Here is a 25,370-nt window from a genome sequence, read left to right on the forward strand (position 1 = left end):
CTGTTAAAATGAGTTCACAGTATATTTAATATAACTACCATAACCTAATAAACTGTCTACACTACTTTCAAGTATTTATAATTAACCTAATCAAACCAGCCATTCCCACCATTAAGTTTGTTAGATGAATTAAAAATAACAAATAAATAGTGTGGATCTGTGTGAATGGTAAGTTAAGTTAGGTTAGTTACATTAATTGTACTACAAAATATGTGTGGATGGTTGGTTAGGTGAGGTAAGCTTAATTTTCTATTAGTAAAACAATGTTACAGTATTGATAGCCTATGTTAATTATTGGAATTAATGTCTGAAAACTAATAAATAATTTTAAAAAAACATATGGACAAGTAGCTTTTCACCATATTTACCTCATTATACAATATTTAAAATGTAGCTAACCTAACCAACTATAGACATGAATAGGTTTGCAGTATTTGAAGTGTAGCTAACCACACATAACCAACAATAACAACTTGAAATATCTCAACAGAAATAAGTATCAAGGTTAATAATAGGAACTCAAAATTACCGTTTTCATAAACTTATTTTTATAATAAAGCCTCGCCTCCCCTACATAAAAGCTCGAAATGTTATTTAATAGAATCATCCTGTTTAAGGAGGGGAATTCATAAATAAATTATTCATCAAGTTATTTGTTTTATGATCAGCCCCACTTGTTAACAATTACCAATGTTAACACATTTAGGTGATAGAGCCAATATGTAAATGAATGAGCACAAATGAAAAATGTATTGCACAATTGAACACACAAGGAGGCCGGAAATAGCTTTCTGAAACTAAATAAAGAAATATACAATTTACTGTCTGAAGTCTACAAGCGCACAGATTAAACAAAAATGCATGTTGAGCAAATACCCGAACACTAAATATACATAAGTAGCCTATTTGAACTATTTATAGCTATGTTGAGTTCATAATGTGCGTGTAAATAATATCGCTCTTTAGGTTAGGATTAATTTGATAAGCTATGACACAGCATTTATTAATATTCTTCTTACCTACTTTGATCGTATTTAAACCACTTCATAATTATTCCACACAAACTATGCATTGAAAACAATGATTTCATGGTACAATTAATAAACAGAAATAGCACTTTAAAAATAATGTTCGCGTTTTAAATATACACACGCTAACCTAAAACAATTGTTTTCGTTTAACTTCATCGCTTTACATCGTACTCGACTATATTTAAAACAATAATGTGCGATTATAATGCCGTTTTTAGGACGGGAGGACATTATTTTTAAGAGTAATTATATCACTTACCTCACAATCGCTTCGTATCACCACTTGAAATGCCCGTGATATATAACGTAGCTCCGGTGCGATAAATATCACTTGAAAAGTGTGCTCGTAATCAAAGTTTGCGATATATACCGCCACAACGTCATCAATATTCGAAGTTTAACGAAACACGATGTGTTCGTAATCACGTTGCTGGTTCCTGCGATATTCTTCGCAAACCTTCGTTATTTATCGCAACTTATAACGCAAAGTGTGTGCTCGTAATCAGCCCGCAGGCCAGGGGAATGACGAGTTTCGAGTGTTTGTTTGCGAGTGGATCTCGCGCGCGGGCTCGGTTGCAGCCAAGCGGCCGCTGGGCATCGACCCCACGCGCGGCATCGGCACGGCGTACGAGGGCTACGTGAAGGTGCCCAGGACGGGCGGGGTGAAGAAGGGCTGGGTGCGGCAGTTCGTGGTGGTGTGCGACTTCAAGCTGTTCCTCTACGACATCTCGGCGGACCGCAACGCCCTGCCCTCGGTGTACGTGTCCCAGGTGCTGGACATGCGCGACGAGGAGTTCGCCGTCAGCTCGGTGCGCGACTCGGACGTCATCCACGCCGCCAAGAAGGACGTGCCGTGCATTTTCAGGGTGAGTGAACATTGCCTGGAGGTCGTGCAAGTGATTCGGGGCTCAAAGGATCATGAATGTTTTAATGTGATTTCGGCCTTGAGGAAAAACAAAATTTTAATCTACATGGTGTTTGCAGTATGCGCTGCTGAGAGGTCCTGTTTTATCTTCCGTCAGTGCAAATGATTTGGGGCTCAAAGGATGATAAATGTTTTAATGTTATATTTCGGCCTTGAGGAAAACCAAAATTTTTAATCTACATGGTGTTTGCAGTATAGTACAGATTAGTACTACATACCTGTCATTAGGTTTTCTTTGTTTTTTCTTTCTTCTTCCGTGAGAAGATTTATTAAATGTGTGGAACGTAGTGAGAGAGAGCTTTCTGGTCACTTCAAAACATGGTAAAGTCGTGAAAATTCTCGGTGATGGGTAATTTAGGGTGAAATTTCGTGCTCTGGTGTGCCATCCCCCAGATATTGTTTCAGTTCATAGTCGTACTCTCTGGAAGATAGTTTATTGCAGGGTTCTGCTTGTGAACTGCACGCCTATATAGGGACGGGGGGAAGCTGGGATTGTCTTTATTCCTTCCGGGCAGATTGCCGAACTGTGAGTTTTCCCCCCGCCAGTAGTTTCTCACCCCTCGTAGCTGGAGAGGAGATCTGTAGCGACGTCGAGGGGAGCGTGAAGGGGCGGAGCGCTTGTCCGCCAGGTGACGACGTCCTGCCTGGACCCCCCGGGGCTGAACAACCACACGCTGATGCTGGCCGACACGGAGAGCGAGAAGACCAAGTGGGTGGTGGCGCTGAGCGAGCTGCACAGGATACTCAACAGGAACAACCTGCCCAACCGAACAGTGAGTTAGCCGTCCCTTCCACGTTGCACATCTCCTGTTTTCGTAAACTTTAGTTAAAAAATAAATTCAATTAATGATAGGAATTAATTTTCGCTGGAAAAAGTATCATACCAGCAATAAATATTTAGTTACACAGCTAAAACAATACTCACACAACACTGTTTAAATGTACTGATTTACACTAGTAATTAAAATAAGACGTACTTGTAAGAACGCCATTTCCTTGCGAGTATACTCCCGTGGCGCGGTGCACAACAATAACCTCGAACCAGTACGCCGCCACGTGCCGGCCGAGTTCTCTGTACTGTCCGCAACATACCAGAGAGATGCCACGCATGCGTAAACAGGACACATCCGTAGTGGGACTTTTTTTTGTGCGTGCAGCCAGCGTTCATCGATTTATTAGACGTCACGTCAAAAAAATGTAATTATTAAATAGTTTTAATAATTTTCAATTGCAGCGAAAAGATTCTCAGTATAAATTCATTTTTAAACCCAACCTCCAAAAATATTTACCAGTTTTAAGGAAGAGATGGAAATAAATTGTGGCCACTGCTTATTAATTCAGATGTTATTAGCATCACATATTTCAGTTTGTATCTGCCTCTAAAAGTTTTACTTACAAGCTGAGCCTTAAATTTTTTAATTCACCAGTCACCACGGGACATGGGCAGGGAATCAGACATTACTGAAACGCTTGGTTCTTACGTATTTACGCCACCGCAGCTATTGTGAATGGTCAGTTAGGTAAGGTTAGCTACATTTAAACAACATGGTGTGTTGGGTTAGTATAGCTACTTTAAAAAATACTATAAAATATTTCTTATGGTTGCTTAAGCATTATGATTTTATGACGTAGCTATCCTGACCTGATCAACCGTTCACATGATTACACAGTATTTATTTTTTCAATCCTGATCACGCTGTCTTAATTTACATTTCCTAAACTTACGTTTACCAGAATCCAAAAGATAACTGCGTGCGCGTGCGAACAACAAGATTGCTCTTTATTGGCGCATTGGCGCAACTTCTTCTGCGGTGGCGTTAATACATAAGCACCAAATGCTTCTTCAAAGAAAACTTGAACCTCTATTCCAGTATTTCATATTTTAACAATTTTTATCTCCAAAGAAACCTCGAAATTGTGGTTTGAGGTTTTCATTCCTTTATTTGGCCAGTACCTATCAATTACCAATAATTAAGTTATTTTTATTTATTTGTTTATTTAGCTATACGTACATTGTTAATATGCACATCAACACTCAGATTGAGTTTCATTGATGTGTACAACAGACAAGACAACAGTAACAAATGAAAATAGAAATAGATCGATATTCGACTACATGCACACGCTCTGTATGGGAATTGACATAAACAAACATGAATGATGCCAACTAGCGCTGGCTACAAAGAGGAACAGATAAGATTATGTTTGAAAACATGTTTAAAAGAAAATTCACACATCATACAACTTCGTATTTGTGTTAATTAAATAAGTAAGCTGTGTAATCAGAATGTATATTAGTTTTCAACTTGAAAATGCATTGTTTTATATGGGAAAATTTCCTACACAAAGTGCTCTGATAACAGGGGGACCAAAAGTTTATGCAAGAATTTTTTTTCCTCCAAATTTTTATGCCCTAAAATAACGGTGCGACAATCATGCGCGTGTGACGATTATTTGATAAAACACGGTGATGTAACTTTTGTTGTTGGTATGTGCATTTTTTTTCATGTTGAATGAATATGAAATTAGTTAATTAGTTTTATATATAAAATTAAAATTTAATTTTATAACAGTTTGTAATGTGCTTATTTGCGTTATGCTTGCTGCTAAAAATGTACGTGAATGTGTGATCTGGGTTTCCAGTTCATTCGAAAAACCCTTGGAAATGTGAGAAAATATATTTCCGTGCTCACTGTGTCTGTCGTGTTAGTCAGACTGAGTGGAAGTGTTTGTGCTGTGCAGGTGTTTCGAGCCAAGGAGCTGCTGGATAATACGCTAGCCTTTATAAAGAATGCTATGTCAGGTGCAATCATCGATCCGGATCGTCTAGTCATTGGCGCAGAAGAGGGTCTTTTCTGCTTGGATCTGGATCAATGTGGTGAGCTTACTGGCGTATGTATCTCACATATGTATCTGTGCATACGCAGTATGCACATATGCATGTTGTAAAGGTTTATTCTTTTTTGATCTGGACGTAATGTTATAAGAAGTAGTTCAGGCCTGTGATTGTATCTGTTTGCAAACATTAAAATAATTTAGTGCCACTACACCCTACTCGAGTATACTATTTTGTTTAAACCAAAATATTGTAGGACTACGTACATACTTTGGAAAAAAAAACACTAGAATGGCAGGGAATGGAAGGATTTCTAAATTTTTTTCCCTTCAAGACAAGGATGCAAACAGACACGTAACTGCAAACGTTAGGTACCTTCGATATTGAATACACAGCGTTCCAGCACCAACGTTTAGCACTAGTGTTCTGACACACTTGTTTTTTCCATACAAACGTCAATGGCCTAGCATTATTGTAAACAAAAACGAACAAAAAGTATGAAGTACTCTTTTAAACATTTTAATCTTTACAAATGAGATGAGTTTTAAATAGTTAGGTTTTTAAAACTTTTTGACGTGGTAAGGTCTTATAAATCAATGAACGCCGGCTGCACGCACAAAAAATTTGTCACGTTCCGCCCGAGCCGAGCGTGCAAGAACCGTCCAACAACCACCGTGTGGGGAAAATCTTCTGTAGTATCAAACAGGTTTAAGGCGGGCTTTCTAACTAATTGTTCGTGTTTATATTAAAAACAAATTATTTCAATTAAATTTTTAAAAAAAAAACTGTAAATAATATTTGAAAATTAAAAAAAAGTATGCAATTTTTCATCAATGTTTTATTTATGACGTTATCACGTAAAAATTATCATCTCTAAACCGACTTTACAGAAGGGGAAACACCCCCCCCCCCACACACACACACACACACACACACACACACTCTCTCTCTCTTTCTCTCTCTTTTTTTTATTTTTTTTTATTTTTTGGAAATATATATAAAGCGAACGTTATAAGCAGGAAATGCACTGTTCGTGAAGCGTTATATGCAGGGAAATAAATACTCTGTCCTCGTGAGGGTAAAATGTGAGCGCAGCGACGGGGGCCGGGGAGCGCCTGCGAGCGGAGCGGTGTCCCTCCTGTTGCAGAGATGGCGCGCGTGGGCGAGGGCAAGAAGGTGTTCCAGCTGGAGTACGTGCCCGAGGAGCAGCTGCTGGTGGTGCTGTCTGGCAAGCAGCGCCACGTGCGCCTGGTGCCGGTGCGGGCGCTGGACGGCGACGACGTGGAGTGGATCAAGGTGGCTGAGACCAAGGGCTGCGTGGCGTTCGCCGTGGGGGCGGCGCGGCGCTCCCCCCAGCTCGCCTACTGCCTGTGCGTGGCCATCAAGAGGCAGGTGCGTGCGGCGCCTGTCCTCCCCTCCTCCAACACGCGAATAGAATATCACAATATTTGCGGGCATAGAATATTTTCCAAATCAAAGAGACTGTGTCCAGGTAAAAGGTAACAAGTCAAGAATTCACTTTTTGCAGAAGAAACAAAAATCTCTTAGCTAAAAATTGAATTTAAATACTTAAATTTTTCTAGCATTATTCTTTTATTTATCCAACATATTTACCAACATAGTTGCGAATGATTATAAATGCATTACATATTCTAAGTATACTTAAGAGTTTGTGACTTGTTGACTAAAAATCACCAAAATGTGACTTTTTACTTCAACATACTGTTTGGGGGGGGGGGGGGGGGGGGATGTGTGAAATGGGTGTGTGTGTTTTTCTTTCCACTTCGTGCAGTGACTAAAATACAGTAAATAAAAAATAGAGGGATGTACATGGAACCATAACGAAAATGTGTAAAATTATGGAAAATTTACAATATAAAAAAATAAAAGGCTTTGCATTTTCTTAAACCAGTAAATTTTTAATTTCGAAAATAGTGTTTATATAACTGAAGATATACACAAATTAGAGTATTATTTATTATTTTAAATCATAAGCACTGACCTTTTAAATGTAAAGAAGTGTGAATAATATTACAGGAAAAATAAATCTAAATTTCTAAATAATACATCTTAGCCTCATATAGGTTACTTTTTTTTTATCTCGCTCTTCCAAAAAAATTTTATTATGGATAGTCCCTTGTGGTTATATGCTCTCATAGAAAATATTTTAAATAATAAAAACATTGTTAAATTTACTATTAATATTTTCTCAGTGTTTAATTCGCTAAACCACACAATTTTACTTGACTTCAATGCCCTTCAAGTAAACTGAGTTTTCCAGAATCGAGTGGGAATAAAATAATCAATTTTAAAAGAAATCATAATAGGTTGTTTCAATAGTTATACTTGACTTGTTCTTTTGACACAAATGACTAAACCATTGGTACATTAACATAATCACCAGAAACATTACATTAAAATTTCCATAATTACTCAAGCTGAGCTAAATTTTTAAGGACTTGGCTGAAACATCATGAAGTGTGGACTCAATTCAGCACGGACTCAAAGGTATTATTATCAAACTCGACTCGACTCAGAAATTCGCTGAGTCGTCCATCTACAGTAATAATCACGGCTGTGGTCTAAGGGAGTTTTAGCATGTGTTGTGCAGCCAATCCCGTCCCCTGTTTCCCAGAACACATCGCAGGTGATAATATACGAGGTGACGCGCACGAAGACGCGGCACAAGCGGCTACGTGAGGTGATGTTGCCCACACAAGCCCAGACGCTGAACATCTTCAGCGATGGTCGCTTGTGCGTGGGCTACCAGTCTGGATTCAGTATCTACAGCATCATGGGGGATCAGCATCCGTTGTGTGAGTGCAGAGCTTAGATGTGCTCAACCCTCTGGCGTGGGTGTACGTCAGTCACAATGTCCACATCTACTAGTTGTCATGATTTTCGCTGTGCTGTTTCAGATGTGTTTTTATTTTTCAAGTATTTAACAAAGCATTTGTTAACTGTTTGTTGGTGTACTTGAATTTATGTTTGAAATTGGTGCCCCTTACATTTACAGTGCAACCTCAATTTGCCTGAAAATTGTATCGTAACATGTTCACCAAAACCCTGTTTTTAAGACCCTATTTATCATGACCACCTCTGTTATGGCCACTTTTCGAAGTACCATGAAAAATTTGTGTTAAAAACAAAAAAGTCAAAATTTTTAAGGAAATCTGCCGAAAATTTGTTTGGAGCTTGTTGCAAATAGTGAAAAAATTTAAAATAGACATGTTTTCAACGGTTTTCTGAACCAAAGATAAGAAAGTTAATTCGTCACTATGATTCGTTGAACAAGTTGGGTCGCTAACAAGTAGCTAGTAAACTGGCCCTATGTAATCCACGCTTAAGGCCAGGTTTAACAAAGAAAGTAGATAACCTAATATTTGTGTTTTTTCTTTGTTCTAATATTTTTCTGTAAATTGTAACACCATAGTTCCAGGAGCGTGTGCAGAATTTCTTTTGGAGTGGTAATTGGGGGGGGGGGGGGGGGTGATGGAACAACTTTGCTTGGCGATTGCTTTAAAATTCTTTCCTTTTGTTGGTAGGAATGATTAATTAATTTATAGATTTTTTTTAGTATATTTAGAGCAATTATTCATTAATTGTAATGGTATGTAAAAAGTCAAATTAAGTGTTCGTAACTATTATTACTTATACGACTTTTTACGCCCATTATATTACATTTGGTGAATAACTGTTTGAAAATTTTAATGACAGAACAACAAATACAAAAGAGGTGTATGTCTTGAAATTAACCAAAAAAAATAGCTCTTAACTACTAGTAATGTTCTAATGATGATAAAATGAAGAAAAAAAATTCAACATGATCTGTGAGAGACTTTCTTAATACCCCCAGTTGGTGCGTGCCACAGAAAAGTTAAATTTTTTCATATCACTTTTGGCTGTTCTTTTGTTTCACCGTGCTCAAACGTGCGCAGCTAGCACTGGAACGACTGGAGCGACTGTGGATGCACGCAGTAAGTGTTCCCGCTCATGTTGGCAGCGCTGGTGCACCCGGACAACCAGCTGCTGGGGTTCCTGGCCTACAGCGCGGTGGACGCACGACGGGCGATAGAGCTGTCGCGCGGGGAGTTCCTGCTGGTCTTCCAGACGCTGGGCGTGTACGTGGACGCGCAGGGGCGCAAGTCCCGCGACCGCGAGGTCATGTACCCGGCCGTGCCTCAGGCCGTGGGTGAGTGAGCACATCTTCGAGGTGCAGGCCGCCGTGTCCCAGATCATTTTTTACAATCAGACAATTTCGTTGAAATTGCACGTAAAATAATTTTCGGGTATATATTTTTGAGCTAATCAAAGCTCAATCATGTGGGCAGAGGGCACAGAGGCCGATTACTGGCTTTGTGGGGGGAGGGGGGTGGGGGCGAACTAGCTGCTTTACTCTCTAGAATAGGGAAGTGTGCTTACACGGATTCACGGAACGTACAATGACAAGGGAAGGGAGAGGAAAGTCACCGGCAAAATTTGTTTGTTGCAGACGACTGTCTGTAAAACGTCAGAGAACAGAAAAACCGTCATGCATAAATATTTTTTATTTCTGTGAGGTAGAAAAAAAAAATCTGTCCCTAAATTTGCCGCCCCGAAAATCTGCCGCCCTGGGCTCAGGCCTACTCAGCCTGCTGGTAAATCCGCCGCTGCGCTGGCACTGACCGCGATGTGAACCCTTCGTTGATACCACTTCGGGTTAAACATCACCCATTCCAGGGATCACGAGGAAATTCAAGAAAACGATCATAGCAGAACGTTATCATGTGACAACTTTAAAGACACTGACAAATTTAATTCAGGAGGTCGTGAAATTGTTTCTACTGTAGTTTATTTAATTTTCTATTGTGGGGAACTAATTATTGTTTATGACTATTTAAAAAATAGTACTTTTCTTGTTATATGATGGTCAAATAAACATCAAAATTATAAAGACCTGAAAACCATTCAATAAGTATATATATCGAGGTTTAAGAAGACTTCATTAATTTATAAGTTATTAGTTAAGTGTTCTTTGTTGATAAATCAATTTATGCTGTTTAATAATTGTATGTAAATAGTTCCTTTCATGTAGTTTTGTTTGAATGAAAAGTCAGGCAATGTCACAAAAAAATATTTTTGCAGTGTTCGCAACGCGTCCATTTAAACATGTTTAAAAAATGGTCCAATAGGCAATTGGTTATTTTAACTGTGCAAACATTACAAACATTGAAATATTGAATGGATTGTTTTTTGAAAACATTGAATAATGCAGCTGCGTGCATAGCAGTAATTAGAGCAGTAACAGAGATTTTTGCCCATTTTATACCTTCCCACAATTTTTTTTTAGCTCACCCTTGAAAAGTGAAAACAAGAGGTTTCACAGTATAACATGTTTGTTTTGTGTGTACATTGAATATGATGTGTGTTTTCTTTATTATCTGCAGGTTTCTGTGATGGCCACTTGCTGATATACAGCGAGACTCACGTAGACGTGTTCCACTCGCTGTCCGGGGAGTGGGTTCAGACCATCAACGTGAAGAAGGCGAAGCCCTTGAACACGTCTGGTTCCTTGAGCATATGCCTTATCAACGACCTGCCCCACATCATCTACCTGAGCAACATCCACCAGAGTAAGCATTGTCGCAAGAGCGCGTTAAACACTCGTGCACGCTTAAAGTTGTGTAACTTTTTAACAAAATTCTATCGGTATATCTATAGATCACATGATTTGTGCTCAACTTAATTACTATAGACGAGATTTTATCGTTTCATAAAGGAACAAATTTCATCATTATATAAAGTGGAGTTAATCTTTATCGTCATTAAAAATTAAAACACGTGTAATAATAAGTACGTATTAAGCTTAATTACGTTGATCAACTGATTCGACGATTTGTGGAAAGACTCTTAAAAAGTTTACATTTAACAATACTTCATATATTGGTGAGACTCAAGTTAAACAAAAATCTGGAACTAAAACATCATTCAATAATAAAAATATCCCTACAGGCATAAGTAAATATTATTAATATTTTGGAAACTTCTCTAAACTCCTATATGTTTACCAATGTTCAAAAAGATTGATTTATCATTTGCTCAACTACTAAGGTAGTTATGCAATTATTTTTGATCTTCAAACACTATTTTTCATTCCTTGCACTAATATGTGGCTTTGTTTTTTTATTGAAGGGTTTAAGGTTACATTAAGATGATTATTAATAAATTCTTACGTGCGTGCACGCAACTTTTGATTTGATGATGGTTTTGCGGTGTCTGGACCGTGAAACGAAAAACTATATAAAAAATTTTCCAGAAGTCGCACCATGTTAACGGCTACAATAGGTAGTATTTCTTTGAAATATACCTAAAATCAATATGCAATGTTAAAAGCGTAAAATCATTATAGACGTACCTTTTCTTGTGATGTTATTCTGTAAGTTTTTACCCATGTCTGTATGGTATCAGCTATACATATTTTATATACTTTACTGTAAAAAAAATTGTAGGTAGAAACTAAATAAAGTTTTTTACTTAGTTTGTACTTATTTTACTTACCTAACATTTAAGGTTTTGAGATAAACAAATAAACTAAAGATTTATAAGTTAATTGTTTATTTTAATAGCTGTAATGAGGTAATTGAGAATTACACTGCATTTAGGTGTTCTACGGTGTTATTGACTTCCTTTCACTGTTTGGTATGCTATTAACTTCCATTTCGATGTTTAGTTCTGTATTGAATTAATTCCCTTTTATTTTGGTTTTATCACTATTCACCAGATAATCTGGCCTCTATTAGTTAGCATCTCATTTTTTTTTTTTTTTTAATATTGTAGGTGAAAATTTATTTTTTAATACTTTAAAAATATTAAACTAACAGTATTTCTATATAAATGTATAAAAAAAATTTAAAATGAAAAGGTTAGAAGTAAATAACAAGAAAGTCTTAGATGTTGGTATGCTTGTTGGCTGTTTTCAGATGACGTGATCAACATCACGACGTTTGACGCCGCTGGCCGCCCCATCCCTCGACCCAGGAGGAGGTTCTCTCTCCGGGAAGGGCACAGAACAACAAGGGCGTAAGACCATTTCGCTTTATGAGTCGAGTAGGGATCAGAAATTAATTTACAAACCTATAAATAATTTATTGAATTCCAAAATTGTATGCATCCTATTCAACTGGATTTAAAACAACCCCCAGTATTTGAAGAACTGGAATACAAAGCACACTTAAATACAAAACTGATTGCCAAAAGACCTCAAAAGTGTCACACGCATGAATGAATAGTGGTAAAAAAAAAAGTTGCATTTATACTTAGGCTTATTGAAATAATGTACATGCATGTATGTAGGTAGATACATTATTTAACAAAATATAATGTGACCCCAAACAGAGTATAAGAAAAAAGACTTAATGGATTGTAAATCATAATTCAAGTACACAGAACTTGAAAATTCTTTAAATTATCATATTTATTCCATTTTTAATACACTCTTTCTAGTGCCACTTTCATCCGTAGAGTGATTTGCGTGGTCTTTTTTAAAATACCAAGCTGCTGTTGGCAAAATATTTATTTAATTAATTTTTGTTACTTTTTTTTTTAACCAGTGGTTTATAGATCAATTTTTTCAAACCCATATTTTATTTTGCTCTTCTTCAAAACTCATTTTAATAATTATGCTGGTTACCAAATTTACTTAGTAAGCCACACTTGCTTATTTACTGTGTAATTTTTTATTTTTTATTGTTCTAAGTAAAATTATTTAATTAATAAATACCACTAGTATTACAATTATTATGATAACACTTTTTGTGTGGTCAAACAAATATTATGGAACATTTTGTCATAGCCCCAGTTTGTGAAACTTTCATAACTAATTTTAGCCCCGAAGAAAACAATGTAGCTGGAGGTGTTGTTTGGGCAGGATGGACCGCCGCTCCAAGATGATCTCGGCGCCCACCAACTTCAACCACATCAGCCACATGGGCCCCGGGGACGGCATCCAGATCCAGCGCCTGCTGGACCTGCCCACGACCTTGGAGACGGCGGACCAGCCCCCGGCGCGCCTCTTCCACCCGCCCGTGCCCAGCAAGATGGCCCACCCTCCCCCCCGGCTGCCCCCGGAGCAACGCCGCGTGTCGGCCCACCTGCCCCGGGCCCCGCCCCAGGGCTTCCTGCCGCACAACGGTACCTAGCATCACCACTGGTCGCCGTTTGTCCTGTACAACTAGCAACCCAGGTTCTCTCCTCATTATCCTTCCCCTCTCGTCACACATCCCCTCCCCCTCTACTCACCTCCCCTCTCCACCCCTCTCCTCCCCTCTCCCTCTACCCCCCTCTCCCCATACCCCTCCCCTCTCCTCCCCCTCACCCCCTCTCTTCACCCTCTTCCCCTTCCCCTGTCCCTCCCCCCTTCTCTCCCCCCTTATCCTGCCACATCACCTCCCCCCTCTCCCCCCTTCCTGTTACCCCTTTATCGTAATTCATCATAAATTTTCTTAGTAATAATATTAGTGCGTTATATTGAACTATTATTAATTCTAATATACTTAATAGGTTTTAAAAATATTTACTTAAAATGTGAGAATGATTTTAAAGTGTAGTATGTACTTTTTAATAAGATTCCACACTAGTTACATTTTCTAATATGGGTGAGCAAATTTGGAGATTTCATTTTAAAGTAATTTTGGCTAACTTTTCCCCAAAAAAAAAATTTGGAACTTTAATCAAATTTTAAATCAGTTTTTTTTTCTGGCATTCTAAACAAATGTGAGTAACACGTAAATAAACCTTTCTGTGATCTACGGTAAGATTAAAAAGGACCGTAAGTGTCGCACTGAAAAACCTTTCAACACAATTTTCCAATTAAGTATTTTCTTGTACACACACCTAGACCTGTCTTGATACACTGCAGACACAATCGTGCTTTTATTGTAAGTATTTTCATCATACTCACATGTCTGGCTACACACACATTTGAAATTTGATGACTATAAAATGAAAATTAATTTTGAAATTGAATATTAAAATTATTTGATTTGTTGCACGAAGAGATGTGGACTGAAATAATTAGCGGATGCAACATTTGTAAGCAAATATAGTTTGATTTAAACGAGTCTCGATAGTAACCAACGTCCGCTCACAAACCATGTTGATTATCTGACTTGTCCTTCTACCTGTGCACAGGTGCACCAACCTACTTCCCGGCCACTCCAGTGTGACCAACCACAATGCCCCTGCAGGGCGGGAAGTTTAAAATGTTCAAAGACTATCAGTGGCGTAGCCAGGATTTGTGTATGGGGGGTGTTAAGAAGCATCCCCCCCCCCCCCACCCGGTATTATTGCGTTGGGGTCTCCGGGTGTCCTCCCCCGGGAAAATTTGGATTTTAAGGTGTAAAATAGTGCTATTTTAGCAGTTTTCGGTTCTTAAATTTAAATATTGTAATGGTAAAATTTTTTATTAATTTTAATATGAAATTTGTGTGAATGATGAATAAGAAATTAATTAAAGATTGTGTGCAAAGGGGTGGGGGGGGGTTTGAACCCCTAAAACCCCCCTGGCTACGCCCCTGAAGACTACACACTACACTAAACATGCTCATACTATGTACACAGAAAGTCGGAACATGATCAGACTATGTACTCTCGGAGCTCCGTCGTGCGGAGAGTGCTGGCTCCGTTGCTTGTGACGACGTGTGGCGTGCTTGTGGCAGGCTCGGCGTCGTGCCGGCGCGGCGCGGCGCCCCCGCGGCCGGCCGTGACTCCCCCCTCCCTGCCGCGCTCGCCCGACGGCGCGGTTGCCGACACGGACTCCCTGCTGCGCGCGAGGGGCGCGCTGGCGCTGGGCAGCGTGGCCTCGCTGCACGATGCCGGCAAGGTCAGCGTAACCCTCGGTCTGTGTGTTTGCTACCCCCTTCCGAGTTCCCGAGGGGGTGTCATTCCGCACACACCATCTTGATTTTGTTGTGCTGGTTTATTTCAGTAATAAGCTTGCAGTAGAAACACTAAATAACATTTTTCAAAAGTATCTGTGTGGGAGGCTGTTATAGAGATGAGGGTTGGGGTAGTGATGTGCGAATCATTGATTTTCAATCCCTGGCAATATTTGAGATATGAATCCGTTTCCGAATATTAAGCACAGAATAATTAAAAATAACTGATTAATTTAAAAATGTGTGTTCTCTTTTTTCTACTGTAAATACTGGCAATTATTTATTACACTGAGATTGAAATGTTTATAATTATATAAACTTAAATAATAATAAACACTTTAAAATATGAAAACCAAAACATATTCGATTATCCAACTCAATCGTAATAAACTGCACGCCACAGGGAAATCTCAGTTTTATAAACGTTTCAGCAAACGAAACCTTTTTTTTCTATTAAATAGCCAAGATGTTTTTTTCTTGTAGGTATGTAATTGTTTTTTATTATAGTTTGCTATACAACAAAATTCATAATTATAGTTTAAGCTCTCGAAATCTCGAAATTCTTTTAATGAAACTGTGTTAATTATTTAATTTACATATCTTTCTTTGATACATCATATTATAAATACTAACGTAATAGTAGCCTAATTTTATTTTTCACTGCTAGTATTTTTGAGCTGTATTAAATTAATTTATAACTTTTGTGAATATTCGTAATACTGTTCGAATCCATGTACGTACAACGATTCCGGGTTCGGATACTTGTGGATTCGAACCGTACCCGAAAATATCGGGTACTCGCACATCCCTAGTTTGAGGTTTTGCTAACCCCTTCCAAGATCCCAAGGGGTATTATTCCACACCATCTTGATTTTGTTTTGCTGGGTTGTTTTTTCAATAATAAGTTGAAGTAGAAACACTAAATAACATTTTTCAAAAGTATCTGTGTGGGAGGGTGTTATAGAGATGAGGGTTGGGGTTTGCTACCCTTTCCAAGTCACCAAGGGGTATTATTCCACACCATCTTGATTTTGTTTTGCTGGGTTGTTTTTTCAATAATAAGTTGAAGTAGAAACACTAAATAACATTTTTCAAAAGTATCTGTGTGGGAGGGTGTTATAGAGATGAGGGTTGGGGTTTGCTACCCCTTCCGAGTTCCCAGGTTTTTTTTTATTCCGCACCCATCTTGATATTGTTTTGCTGGTTTTTCTCAGTAATATGTTGCAGTAGAAACACTAAATAACGTTTTTCAAAAGTATCTGTGTGGAAGGGTGTTATAGAGATGAGGGTGGTGGTTTGCTACCCCTTCCGAGTTCCCGAGGGGTGTTACTCCACACCATCTTGATTTTGTTTTGCTGGTTTATTTCAGTAATAAGTTGGCAGTATAAACACTAAATAACATTTTTCAAAAGACAGATGTATACGGAGTTTTAAAGCATTAGGTGTAAATGGCGGAAAACATAAAAATCGGTGGTATTTTATAGACTCGGTGGGGGAATGCCGTATTATGTACAAGCCACCACAGACATGCTGTGGTTAAGGGTAGAAGGTAAAAGCAGAGGGTCTGCCAGTAAAAATAAATACTTAATTTATATTCCGAACATAAATAGATATCCGCCGTTTATATGGCAGGAGTCAGTAGGTATTTAGGAACTGTGTACTCATCAATACAACTTGAGGGGCCATGTACGGAGAGCAGTTTCTGACTACAGTAAAACCTCCATTAACGAATATTCTATTTAACGAAAAACCCCATGCAACGAAATAAAATTTTGGTCCCGCCGAACCGCCATAAGATCAATGTTGTTTTAACCTCTAAATACCGAATTTTATTTGTTCCGAAATAGTGAAATTCCCTTTACAACGAACGGCCGCTTTTGAAAAACACGCAAAAATAAACATCTCTTACAAGAAATCCACTAATTTTTTTTTCATTCACTGCTTAAAAATACGTGCGTATAACCTTAAAATAATATGCACCATCGCGGAAGACAATTAATAAACGAAGCATCATGGATAACACACGTCGTGTATACATGCCACACTTTGTTCAAAATGGCAGGTACATTTAGCGCTAGTGGCGGAAACCACCTGTACCATCGCTCTGGCAAGACGAACAACTAGTGTATTTTGCGTTTCTATGGTTAAAGATGCGCACACGCAAATATTTATAACTATGGTGTAGTACAATATACGTTTGTTCAGTTTTCACTGTTGTTTATTTATTTTCACACGTAGTTACGGAAATCAATACGGTACTACTGTAAAATGAATTTTAATCCTATAAAGTGGCGACAGATTGGCATTAAAATAAAATTAGAAATTTTTAATGCAGTTGATGAAGGTGGAAAAAAAGTGATATAGCTAAACGTCGCGACATCCCGGCGTCTACACTTTCAACCATATTATCCAACCGGGAACAGATCGAAAACAACGCTTCTCTGGTAGGAACAAGTGAAAAACGTGTGAAAGTATGTTAAAAAAAAAAAAATGATTTGGACAAGATACTGTTTGACTGGCTAATGGAGGCTAGGGCATCTAACATCAACGTCTCTGGGCCGATTTTACAAGAAAAGGCACGCCAGGAAGCACTGGGGATGGGAATTGATAATTTCCAAGCATCAAATGGTTGGCCATTAAACAAGTGTATTCTATGTATTTTTTCATGTTTAATTCCTCATATTGTATTAAACAGTCAGAAAGACAGTTCTAGCCATTTATGTGAAGGTTTATGATGACTAGAAATATATCGTGCAAAACCTCCATTTAACAAACCCCTTTACAACAAACACAACAAATTTTGGTCCCTTGAGATTTGTTAAATAGAGGTTTCACTAAGATGTGTCAGTTTTTCAGTAATGAAAATTGAGTAAAATATTGGCAACTCAGTACAAGAAATGCAATCACTTGGTCTTGACTATAGAAGTAGCATAACTAACTTTATCCACATGTGATATAAAATACTTTTTGTTGGCATTGGATGATGGAAATTACCATAAAAATAGACTTCAAAGTAGCGATTGGCCAAATCCCAATTTTCCTGAATTAAAATTTAGGTCTCAATGCTCCAAAATAAAATAATGAACCAAAAATAAAAAAATGTTAACTATGGTGTAGAAACATTCAACCCTTTAAATGTTTTTGTTTCATAAACTAATTCTCCAGAATCCATTCATATTGAAATATTATTTATATAGTTACACGTTGAATTACAATATCTTGGGGGAATGGTTACAGGATATGTGTGAAGAAAAAAATTTACGTACAGTAGACCACCTCTCAACCGGAATCATCAGGGGGAGGTCTATTCCGGTTATGGGAAAATTCCGGTTAAGGGGAGTTGCGGTAGGGCCCGGCCTCCCGGCCGGTTGAATGACCTTCATTCAAGCAAGCTGGCAGGCACGTGTTTCTTATCTCTGTGGGTGGGTGCGTGCGTGAGCGAAGAGGACGGTGGAAAGGGTTCGGGGGAGGAAATAGGACTACAGCTGCAGTGTTGTGTTACTTCTGTGTTGACGTGCTAGTGATTCACACTTCCAGAGAGTGTATAGTCACTGCCACGCACAGTTTACATTTCACATACACAAGAATAACACTTAAAGCATCTCGTTTAAAAACACAGATAGAGAAATACAGGTAAATGTAGACTGTTTAACCATATATTAACGTATAAATATGTACATAATACATATGTGTACACTAAATTATTGTTTACAAACTGAAAGCAACACACGTTGGAAATAATTGTTACTCGCTATCACGTGTGTCAGCGTGTATAGTGGGAGTCGGTGTACAGACTCTCGGGCCGGCCGGAATTTTCCGTTTACTTGACATGGTGAAACAATAAAACTACTTATAGGATAAACATCTTTATAGTAATTCACGTCTGACACGAAAACCAGCGGTGTATTTACGCAATGCGCGGGAAAGACTGGCTGTAATTAGCTCTCTGACAGACGTACAAGACATGTACAGTCAGCAAAAACGCCTCGTTCCAGTGCGGAAATGTTTTGGAGGTGATTTGTAATGTTTTAATATTTTTTGGAAAATTAGTTCTGGGTATCGGGAGTTCCGTTTGTTGGAATTACGGTTGAGGGGTGCTCTACTGTAGTAACTTTCAGAGGTTTTCGGTTTAATTTTTTTTCCCCTCGCTTTGAATCATTCGAATACTAAGGGTTTTGCTGTGTTTTTGAGGATTTCGTTGGCCCGTCTCTACTTGGAAGCCCTTCAGACTTGCATAAAAAGTTTTCGTCTGGTCTTGCACGGTTGGAAGTGCGGTGTGCGAGGAAGGCTGTGCACGTGGAACGTAGTGGCCAGTCACGGCATGATCGTGTGTTGCAGGAGCCCGGGGGAACGATGATCGGGGGCAGCCCGCGACACTCGATCGCCTCCAACAACAGCAGCAACCCGAGCACCCCGCCCAGTCCCGGCCACGATCACGGGTCCTCCAGCTACGACAGTTAGGCCTTCCCCCTCCCCTCCACGCCACCTGCCACCTGCCACCCGCCACCAGTGCTACCGTTCAGAATAAAGCATTTAACCAGATACACTACGTGTGTATAAAAAATAAAATGAACATCGAAACGTTGAGAGGTGAATCCAAAAAAAGAAAAGTCACATTCGTAGAGTTCTTTATGAAAGTTTTATTGTGCGTGCCTACGTGTGTGAGTGGTTTCTTTGTATAACAATTTGTGTTGCGTCTCTTTATTTATGGAAAAAAATGTTCAATTTATGGACAGTGTTTACCACAGTATTTTTTACTATTGAATCTCTTGTAGCATCTTTTGTACCAAAATTTCTTGTTTGTATTATCACGTACTTAATTATTTCAGGAAGCAATTTCATGTTGCATAGGGCTTAAGGTTTTTTTGATTTTTTTTTTTTTTAAATGAGAAGGCGAAGCTGGTGAGATATTTATTTTTTTGCTGTGTAATAATGTTTTTTTTTTTATTTATTATGCAAGTGTGTCATCGTTGGATGAACTACTTATGCGAAGGTACAACCAAACAGAATCGTATGTATTTAAATTGTGTTGTATGCTAGTTGGCGGGCTTTGAAGCTGGACTCTTAAAAGAACATTATTTATTATTGTATGGATGTTAATTAGTAGAATAATTACTAAATGTGTGTTTTTCTTTTGACGTTTGAGATGAGTGTTCCAGATGCAATGTGATGCTAGTAGTTAGGTATTAATGAAATTTTAATACAAATAAAATTATAATATTTATATTTATTAACATGTAGGATAAGTGATGCGTGTTTGTGTTTCTTGGTGAAGTGGTTCTCCGCGGATGTGCGCGGTGACTCAAAGTATAGCTTATCAGGTTGTTTACAGTAATAAGTTTCGTGCCTATTATCTTAGCGGTCGTTCTTGGAGAACTCCCGAGGAATATCAACTCGTGACTGCCACAAGTTGAAACGCGTGCGTCACTCGGTATGGAAGATGATGCGTCATGCATGGGTGTACGTAGAAACCGTCATTACGCAATGACACATTGTAGGGATATCAATATTTATATTTACATTATTTTAAAGTAACTATTCAAAGTATTAAAATCAAACTTAAGTCATGATGATTGCTGTATGAAGATGCAAATGTAATTGGGGTAAATTATTCTAAAAAAAAAAAAATATATTTTTTTTATAGATTAATGATGAATATTGAGTTATTAGATCCGCAGTATAATTGCAATATATCAAGCTTCATTTCAGACAAGTTATTTAACATGAACTTTTTAATATTTAATGATTTCATAAAATTGTTCTTTCTTTTTTTTCTTCATTTAAACATTAATACAAGCTGGTGCAGATTTATAATATGTGTGTGTGTATTTTTAGGTATTTTAAACTGCACTTATTTCTCCCCCATGAAAATGTATGACTTTTATCAATGTGCATCAAATAATTCTTAGTTAATGAAAAGAGTTTGTGACCTTGTCTTCTTACCTTTGCTCATAATTTCTTCTTGTGAAAACGTTGAAAGTGTTTGCAGTATTAGGGACGCAGTAGCAATGGTGCTAACCGGGGTGATTGTAGAAGCGTGACTTCGCTGCTGTGTGAGGGTGCTGTATTGTGAATTGAATTATTGCAGTTTCTTTCTTATGCACAGAAAGCTCTTAAATAAGGTATTTTATCATGTAACGGAACGTAAGCACTTGCGTTACATTTTTTCAATCCTTAACTTCTGTTATTGTTTCTTACGTTATTATTACCTTCAGTCTTTTATTGTTTAAAACAAAAAAACACTCTCCGCTCGTAATTGAGAGGCATTTTGCACCATTTTGAATGTGTGCTTTTTTTTCCCAGTGGCTTTAATTCCAATTAGGGTTTTGTGTATGTAACTTTTTTAGGTCACTACATACATAAGTAAATTTTCTGAGATGGTTAGAGTTGTTAATAATATTACAGTTGTAGTCATCCTTGGCAGATGGAATAATTAAAAAAAAAAAAAAAAAAAACCAGTAGCTCTCAAATTCAGGCAGTTCTAGCCAGTACTGCTTTTCTGTTTAAAGTTTTGATAGTATAAATTAACCACAAATTTTTGTCAAGGCTCAAAAACTGAGGAACACCTGTCTATTGTTTCTTCACGAGTCATGTGATTGAATCCCACCTTAACCTCTGCCAAAGTGAAAGGAGGAGAAAAGTGGAACGGTAAAGGCAACGGCAGGATTGGCCCGGCCACTGGTCGTGAACGAAGGTCCCTAGTTTTGCCCTGCTTTTTTTAATTTATTGTAGAGTTAGGTTTTTGACCCTAAGGCCTAAGCTGTAGTTTGGATGCAGTTGACGTGTTTGTGTTTACTTTGTGAACAAAGATTATTCTGGCTCTGTGAATCTCAACACTTTGATCACTTGCCTACAAAGACAGCTTGGAAACAGCTGAAGTAAGCACTACTTTTCTTCCAGTGGTAAATTGCCTCACACATCTCGTAGAATTTTGTTCTTGGATAGGCCGATGATGTCTGTCTAAATGCACTGTTTTGGATAGAGTAAAGTGTTTAGAACCCCGACTAATCTTAGCTTGGATGCTATCATCCCGTATTCCTTCTTGCATGTCTTGTAGTTGCAGTTCATAGATTCATCATTGGTGTTGCTGCATAGCTTGAAACAGACTTTTACCGTGTTACAGTTTTTTTGTGGTAAAGGATTAGTTTGGAATGCAAGTTTTTCCATTCCTTCTCTGGAACAAAGCCATGTGCTTACCTTTGCCAGCTGAGCATTATAAATTTAAAAATGAACTCTATTAGGAATAAAATCTGTGTTATTCTTACATTGGAAACTTGCCAACATTTACATCTTTTTAAATATTTGTTTTGGAGCAATAGTCAACCTGAATATATATATATATATATATATATATATTTTTTTTTTTTGCTCAAGATATAGGAAAGTGCATACATACATACTCTTTTACAATATGTTGCATTTGGCAGTTTGTACGAATGCTTAGTGGGTATTTTTTTGTACCTGCACAACCACCCCCACAAATATTTTGTCAGTCGTGATGAAAGTCAGAGACATGTTACCATTTTTTTATTTTCCCTTGTGAAATACTCTTTAAGGAATTGAGCAATATCTTAGAAACAGGGATTTTATTTACATGCTGAATTAATTAAAGTCTTATAGATGTAACTAAAACAGTTGACAATGTTGTACATACCTATACTGTTCTTGTTATGAGAAAGGCCTATGTGGACAAGCGTTGTGACATTGTTTCGGAAGCAGAACAAATGTGAAATGTTGAGTCAAGAAAGAGCAGGGAAAGGGCATTTGGTGTGTTCTGTCTCCGCCACCGTTAGAATTAGGTCAGTACGTTCCCGTTAGCGTCGATCGACACATCGACCAAGCGTACGTATCACAGTTTGGTTTTCCATCACATTACGTGGCTGTGTTTATTAATTAATGTTTTGTCACCGAGCAGAGACGTCTGGCTGTACTTTGTGCACGTCTGCGTGTTGTTCCGTGGTTGGCAGGCTCGCCGACCTGGCATGTGTGGCAACGGGATTCGAGACTGTAGCGTAGCTCAGCGTCTCGTGTGTGTGCCTGTGTGTGTGTGTGGACGCGAGAGTGGGCTGTCACCCTTACCTGAACTCTCCTGTCCCCGTGTCATCTCGTTGTCACAACTGCGACTTGGTGGGGGCAACAGTTTTGTCTGCAGCTGTGGACACGTTCGTGAATCTGCGCGTGGCTCGGCCGGTCGCAGAAACTTTGGTATTTGCAAGTATTCCAAATGCATTTTGATTCAAACTGAATTTTCGATTCTCTCTCTATATCACATCTTGTCTCCAGGAATTGAAAATATAATTTACATCATTTTGCAATAGTCATAGTTGATGTGGTCATCTGTAGATAAGTAATGTTGCCCCTACCAAGAGTTGTACCTGCTTTTAACATCTTTCGTTTGATTTGGAGGATGTCTAATGTAACTTAAGTTAACAAAGTAATTTATTTCTGTTTTAATTTGTACTTTATTTCTATATGTTGTTAATTGTTTTTGCTCATGTGATTTTGTTCTTCACCTCTGATGTTTTAATGTTTTTACTCACTTATGGAATCATCAGATTTTTTTTTTAAATTAATTTTACCAATAACATTTAACTTTTTGATTTCATACAGTGTGCATGGGCACATTTAAATTTGTACTGTTTCTGAAAAACCTCATGTGGTTGAAGTACCTCAAGAAAGCTTATAAAATGGACAAATAAAGTATTCAAATATAATGAAATTTAACTAAATTTTGGAAGGTGTAACATTTGGTTTTTTGATATTTTCCTGCCTTTGTTAATATTGAAAAAAATGAAACCCTTTCTGCAGTTTATTATTTTTTTTATTGTGATGTGTTTCAGGATGTCAATATTACACATTCATAGTACTATTCATGTCTGTAGTCTATCATTTTGGCATTTATCATCACTGTTTATTAAATATGACCATAGTTTCAAGAACTATGATATTGGATAATAATTTTTTTATTTTCATTCATCACTGAACTTTTATTTCACAAAAAAACAGAAAAAAAGTATGTCGATAATTATTTGCGAAGACACATGTTTTGGTAATTAAATATTATATCCCAAGGTTACTATTGTATTTTTCATTTATTTCAATTCACAATTCACTTGAAGTATGTAACTAATCACAGCGACCCTGGAGCATCAGCAAACAACTTAAATATAAAATGGCTACAGATTGCAGCTGTTTTGTTACCTGCAGTGAAGTGCTTCTAACATCTCAACCCAGAATATCCAAAATCAATGATACGGCACTAAGATTATATGTAAATGAAATAAATCAGGAACTGCGGTTCAAGCACATACAACAGATTTTTTTTGTTTGTTTGTTTGCAATATCAGCATCATTCAAATACAGGTTGTTTTTTTTTTTTTTTTTTTTTTCTCCAGTCATATCTACTACTTTTTTCGTGTAGTATAATTTCCCATTTGCTGATTTTTTTATTTTTTTTAAATCAAATAGGTTTTTTCAGCAACTGTAGGTGATAGCAACCGCAAATCTATAATCATTGCATCTTTTTCACCCAAAAACACACTTTCAAACCACAGCATGTTAGCCAACCTTGGAGCTGATGGAGCCTGTGTTATGCAGTGTTGCCATTCAAAGTTTTCAACTTTTTAGTAAGCCACGCGCCATGTTTTCTCAATGCACATTTTACAGAAAAGTGTGTGGAGTTATTCGGGTAAGTGCGTATCTGGAAAAAAAAGTTTATTTTAGATGTTATTTAATAAAAATTTGTATTATTTGAGTAAAATTTGTTTCAATACTATAATTTGTTTATTGAAAGTGTATTGTGGTGGTTTTATGATGTATTGACTCACTTTTCGGTGTTATTTTTATTCTGTCGTAATTCATCTTAAATCTTCAATATATATTAAATAGTACATTTTTTTGATTTGAATTAGTTTTGATTAAAATTGCTGATTAACTTCATGATAATAGTTGATTTTTGATGCCACACTTTGATGTTATATGGATTGTTAATGCAACAATTTTAAGCTAAATAATGAAATTTAGTCAATACTCTCAAATTTTTTCCTGCCCCCCCCCCATACTTAGTGTTCGACAACCTTTCTCTGTTAGGGAAACGGTGTTATCCACCTTCTATATTTTTTCCCAGCATTGTATAGATGTCTAGTACATCATATAAATGGCATGGTTTGAAATTAAAAACCGGTAGCTTTCAAAGCCTCTTCCAGCAGTGTCTGGGCAGAGGGACGACAGCGCTGGCACGGCTCTCTGCTGCGCTGGGGGCAGAGCACGGCGCGATGGCACGCCGAGGTCACTGCCTGGTCACTTGCGCGGAGCAAGAACCAGGACGAGGCTTGGTGCGATCTCCGTCCAACGCTTTCATTTACTCCGCCCACGCTCACAAACAACTGCGAAGTTGGAAACTCGTTTCATTTTCAGGAACGTTCTTGTGAAATTTATTTCGTATTAAAATTGAGTGAATCTCCGTATGCGAGCTTTCTTGTCCACCGAACTTGCTAACTTTTTCCATCACTGCACTTTTACTGTACTTTTACACTCACCGAGGCCAGTAAGGGTGCACTAGATCCTCAAAGCACTGTAGGTACTAAATTTCCCATCCGCACGTTGATAGATCCCTTCAAAATAAAAAACACTTCTAGACAACTGGCTAAATTACGTACCGATGC

The 25,370-nt window shown here is 37.8% G+C and overlaps 1 protein-coding gene across 3 annotated transcripts in view; it reads left to right on the plus strand.

Annotated features, from left to right (window-relative positions):
* The window catches only part of LOC134537348 (serine/threonine-protein kinase Genghis Khan), an 82,596-nt gene extending 58,814 nt beyond the window's left edge, over positions 1 to 23,782 (plus strand). For all 3 annotated transcript variants that reach the window (XM_063377690.1, XM_063377689.1, XM_063377691.1), the window contains exons 22-32: positions 1,611 to 1,897; positions 2,586 to 2,729; positions 4,699 to 4,834; positions 5,940 to 6,184; positions 7,428 to 7,608; positions 8,796 to 8,984; positions 10,219 to 10,404; positions 11,752 to 11,851; positions 12,699 to 12,961; positions 14,488 to 14,651; positions 19,045 to 23,782. In XM_063377690.1, coding sequence (XP_063233760.1) covers positions 1,611 to 1,897; positions 2,586 to 2,729; positions 4,699 to 4,834; positions 5,940 to 6,184; positions 7,428 to 7,608; positions 8,796 to 8,984; positions 10,219 to 10,404; positions 11,752 to 11,851; positions 12,699 to 12,961; positions 14,488 to 14,651; positions 19,045 to 19,167 — 2,018 coding nt within the window. In that variant the 3' untranslated portion in view covers positions 19,168 to 23,782. The remainder of the gene's footprint in view (positions 1 to 1,610; positions 1,898 to 2,585; positions 2,730 to 4,698; positions 4,835 to 5,939; positions 6,185 to 7,427; positions 7,609 to 8,795; positions 8,985 to 10,218; positions 10,405 to 11,751; positions 11,852 to 12,698; positions 12,962 to 14,487; positions 14,652 to 19,044) is intronic.
* The last annotated feature ends 1,588 nt before the right edge of the window (positions 23,783 to 25,370 follow it).

This window comes from Bacillus rossius, chromosome 12 (genome assembly GCF_032445375.1).
Source record: "Bacillus rossius redtenbacheri isolate Brsri chromosome 12, Brsri_v3, whole genome shotgun sequence".
Lineage (NCBI taxonomy): Eukaryota > Metazoa > Arthropoda > Insecta > Phasmatodea > Bacillidae > Bacillus > Bacillus rossius.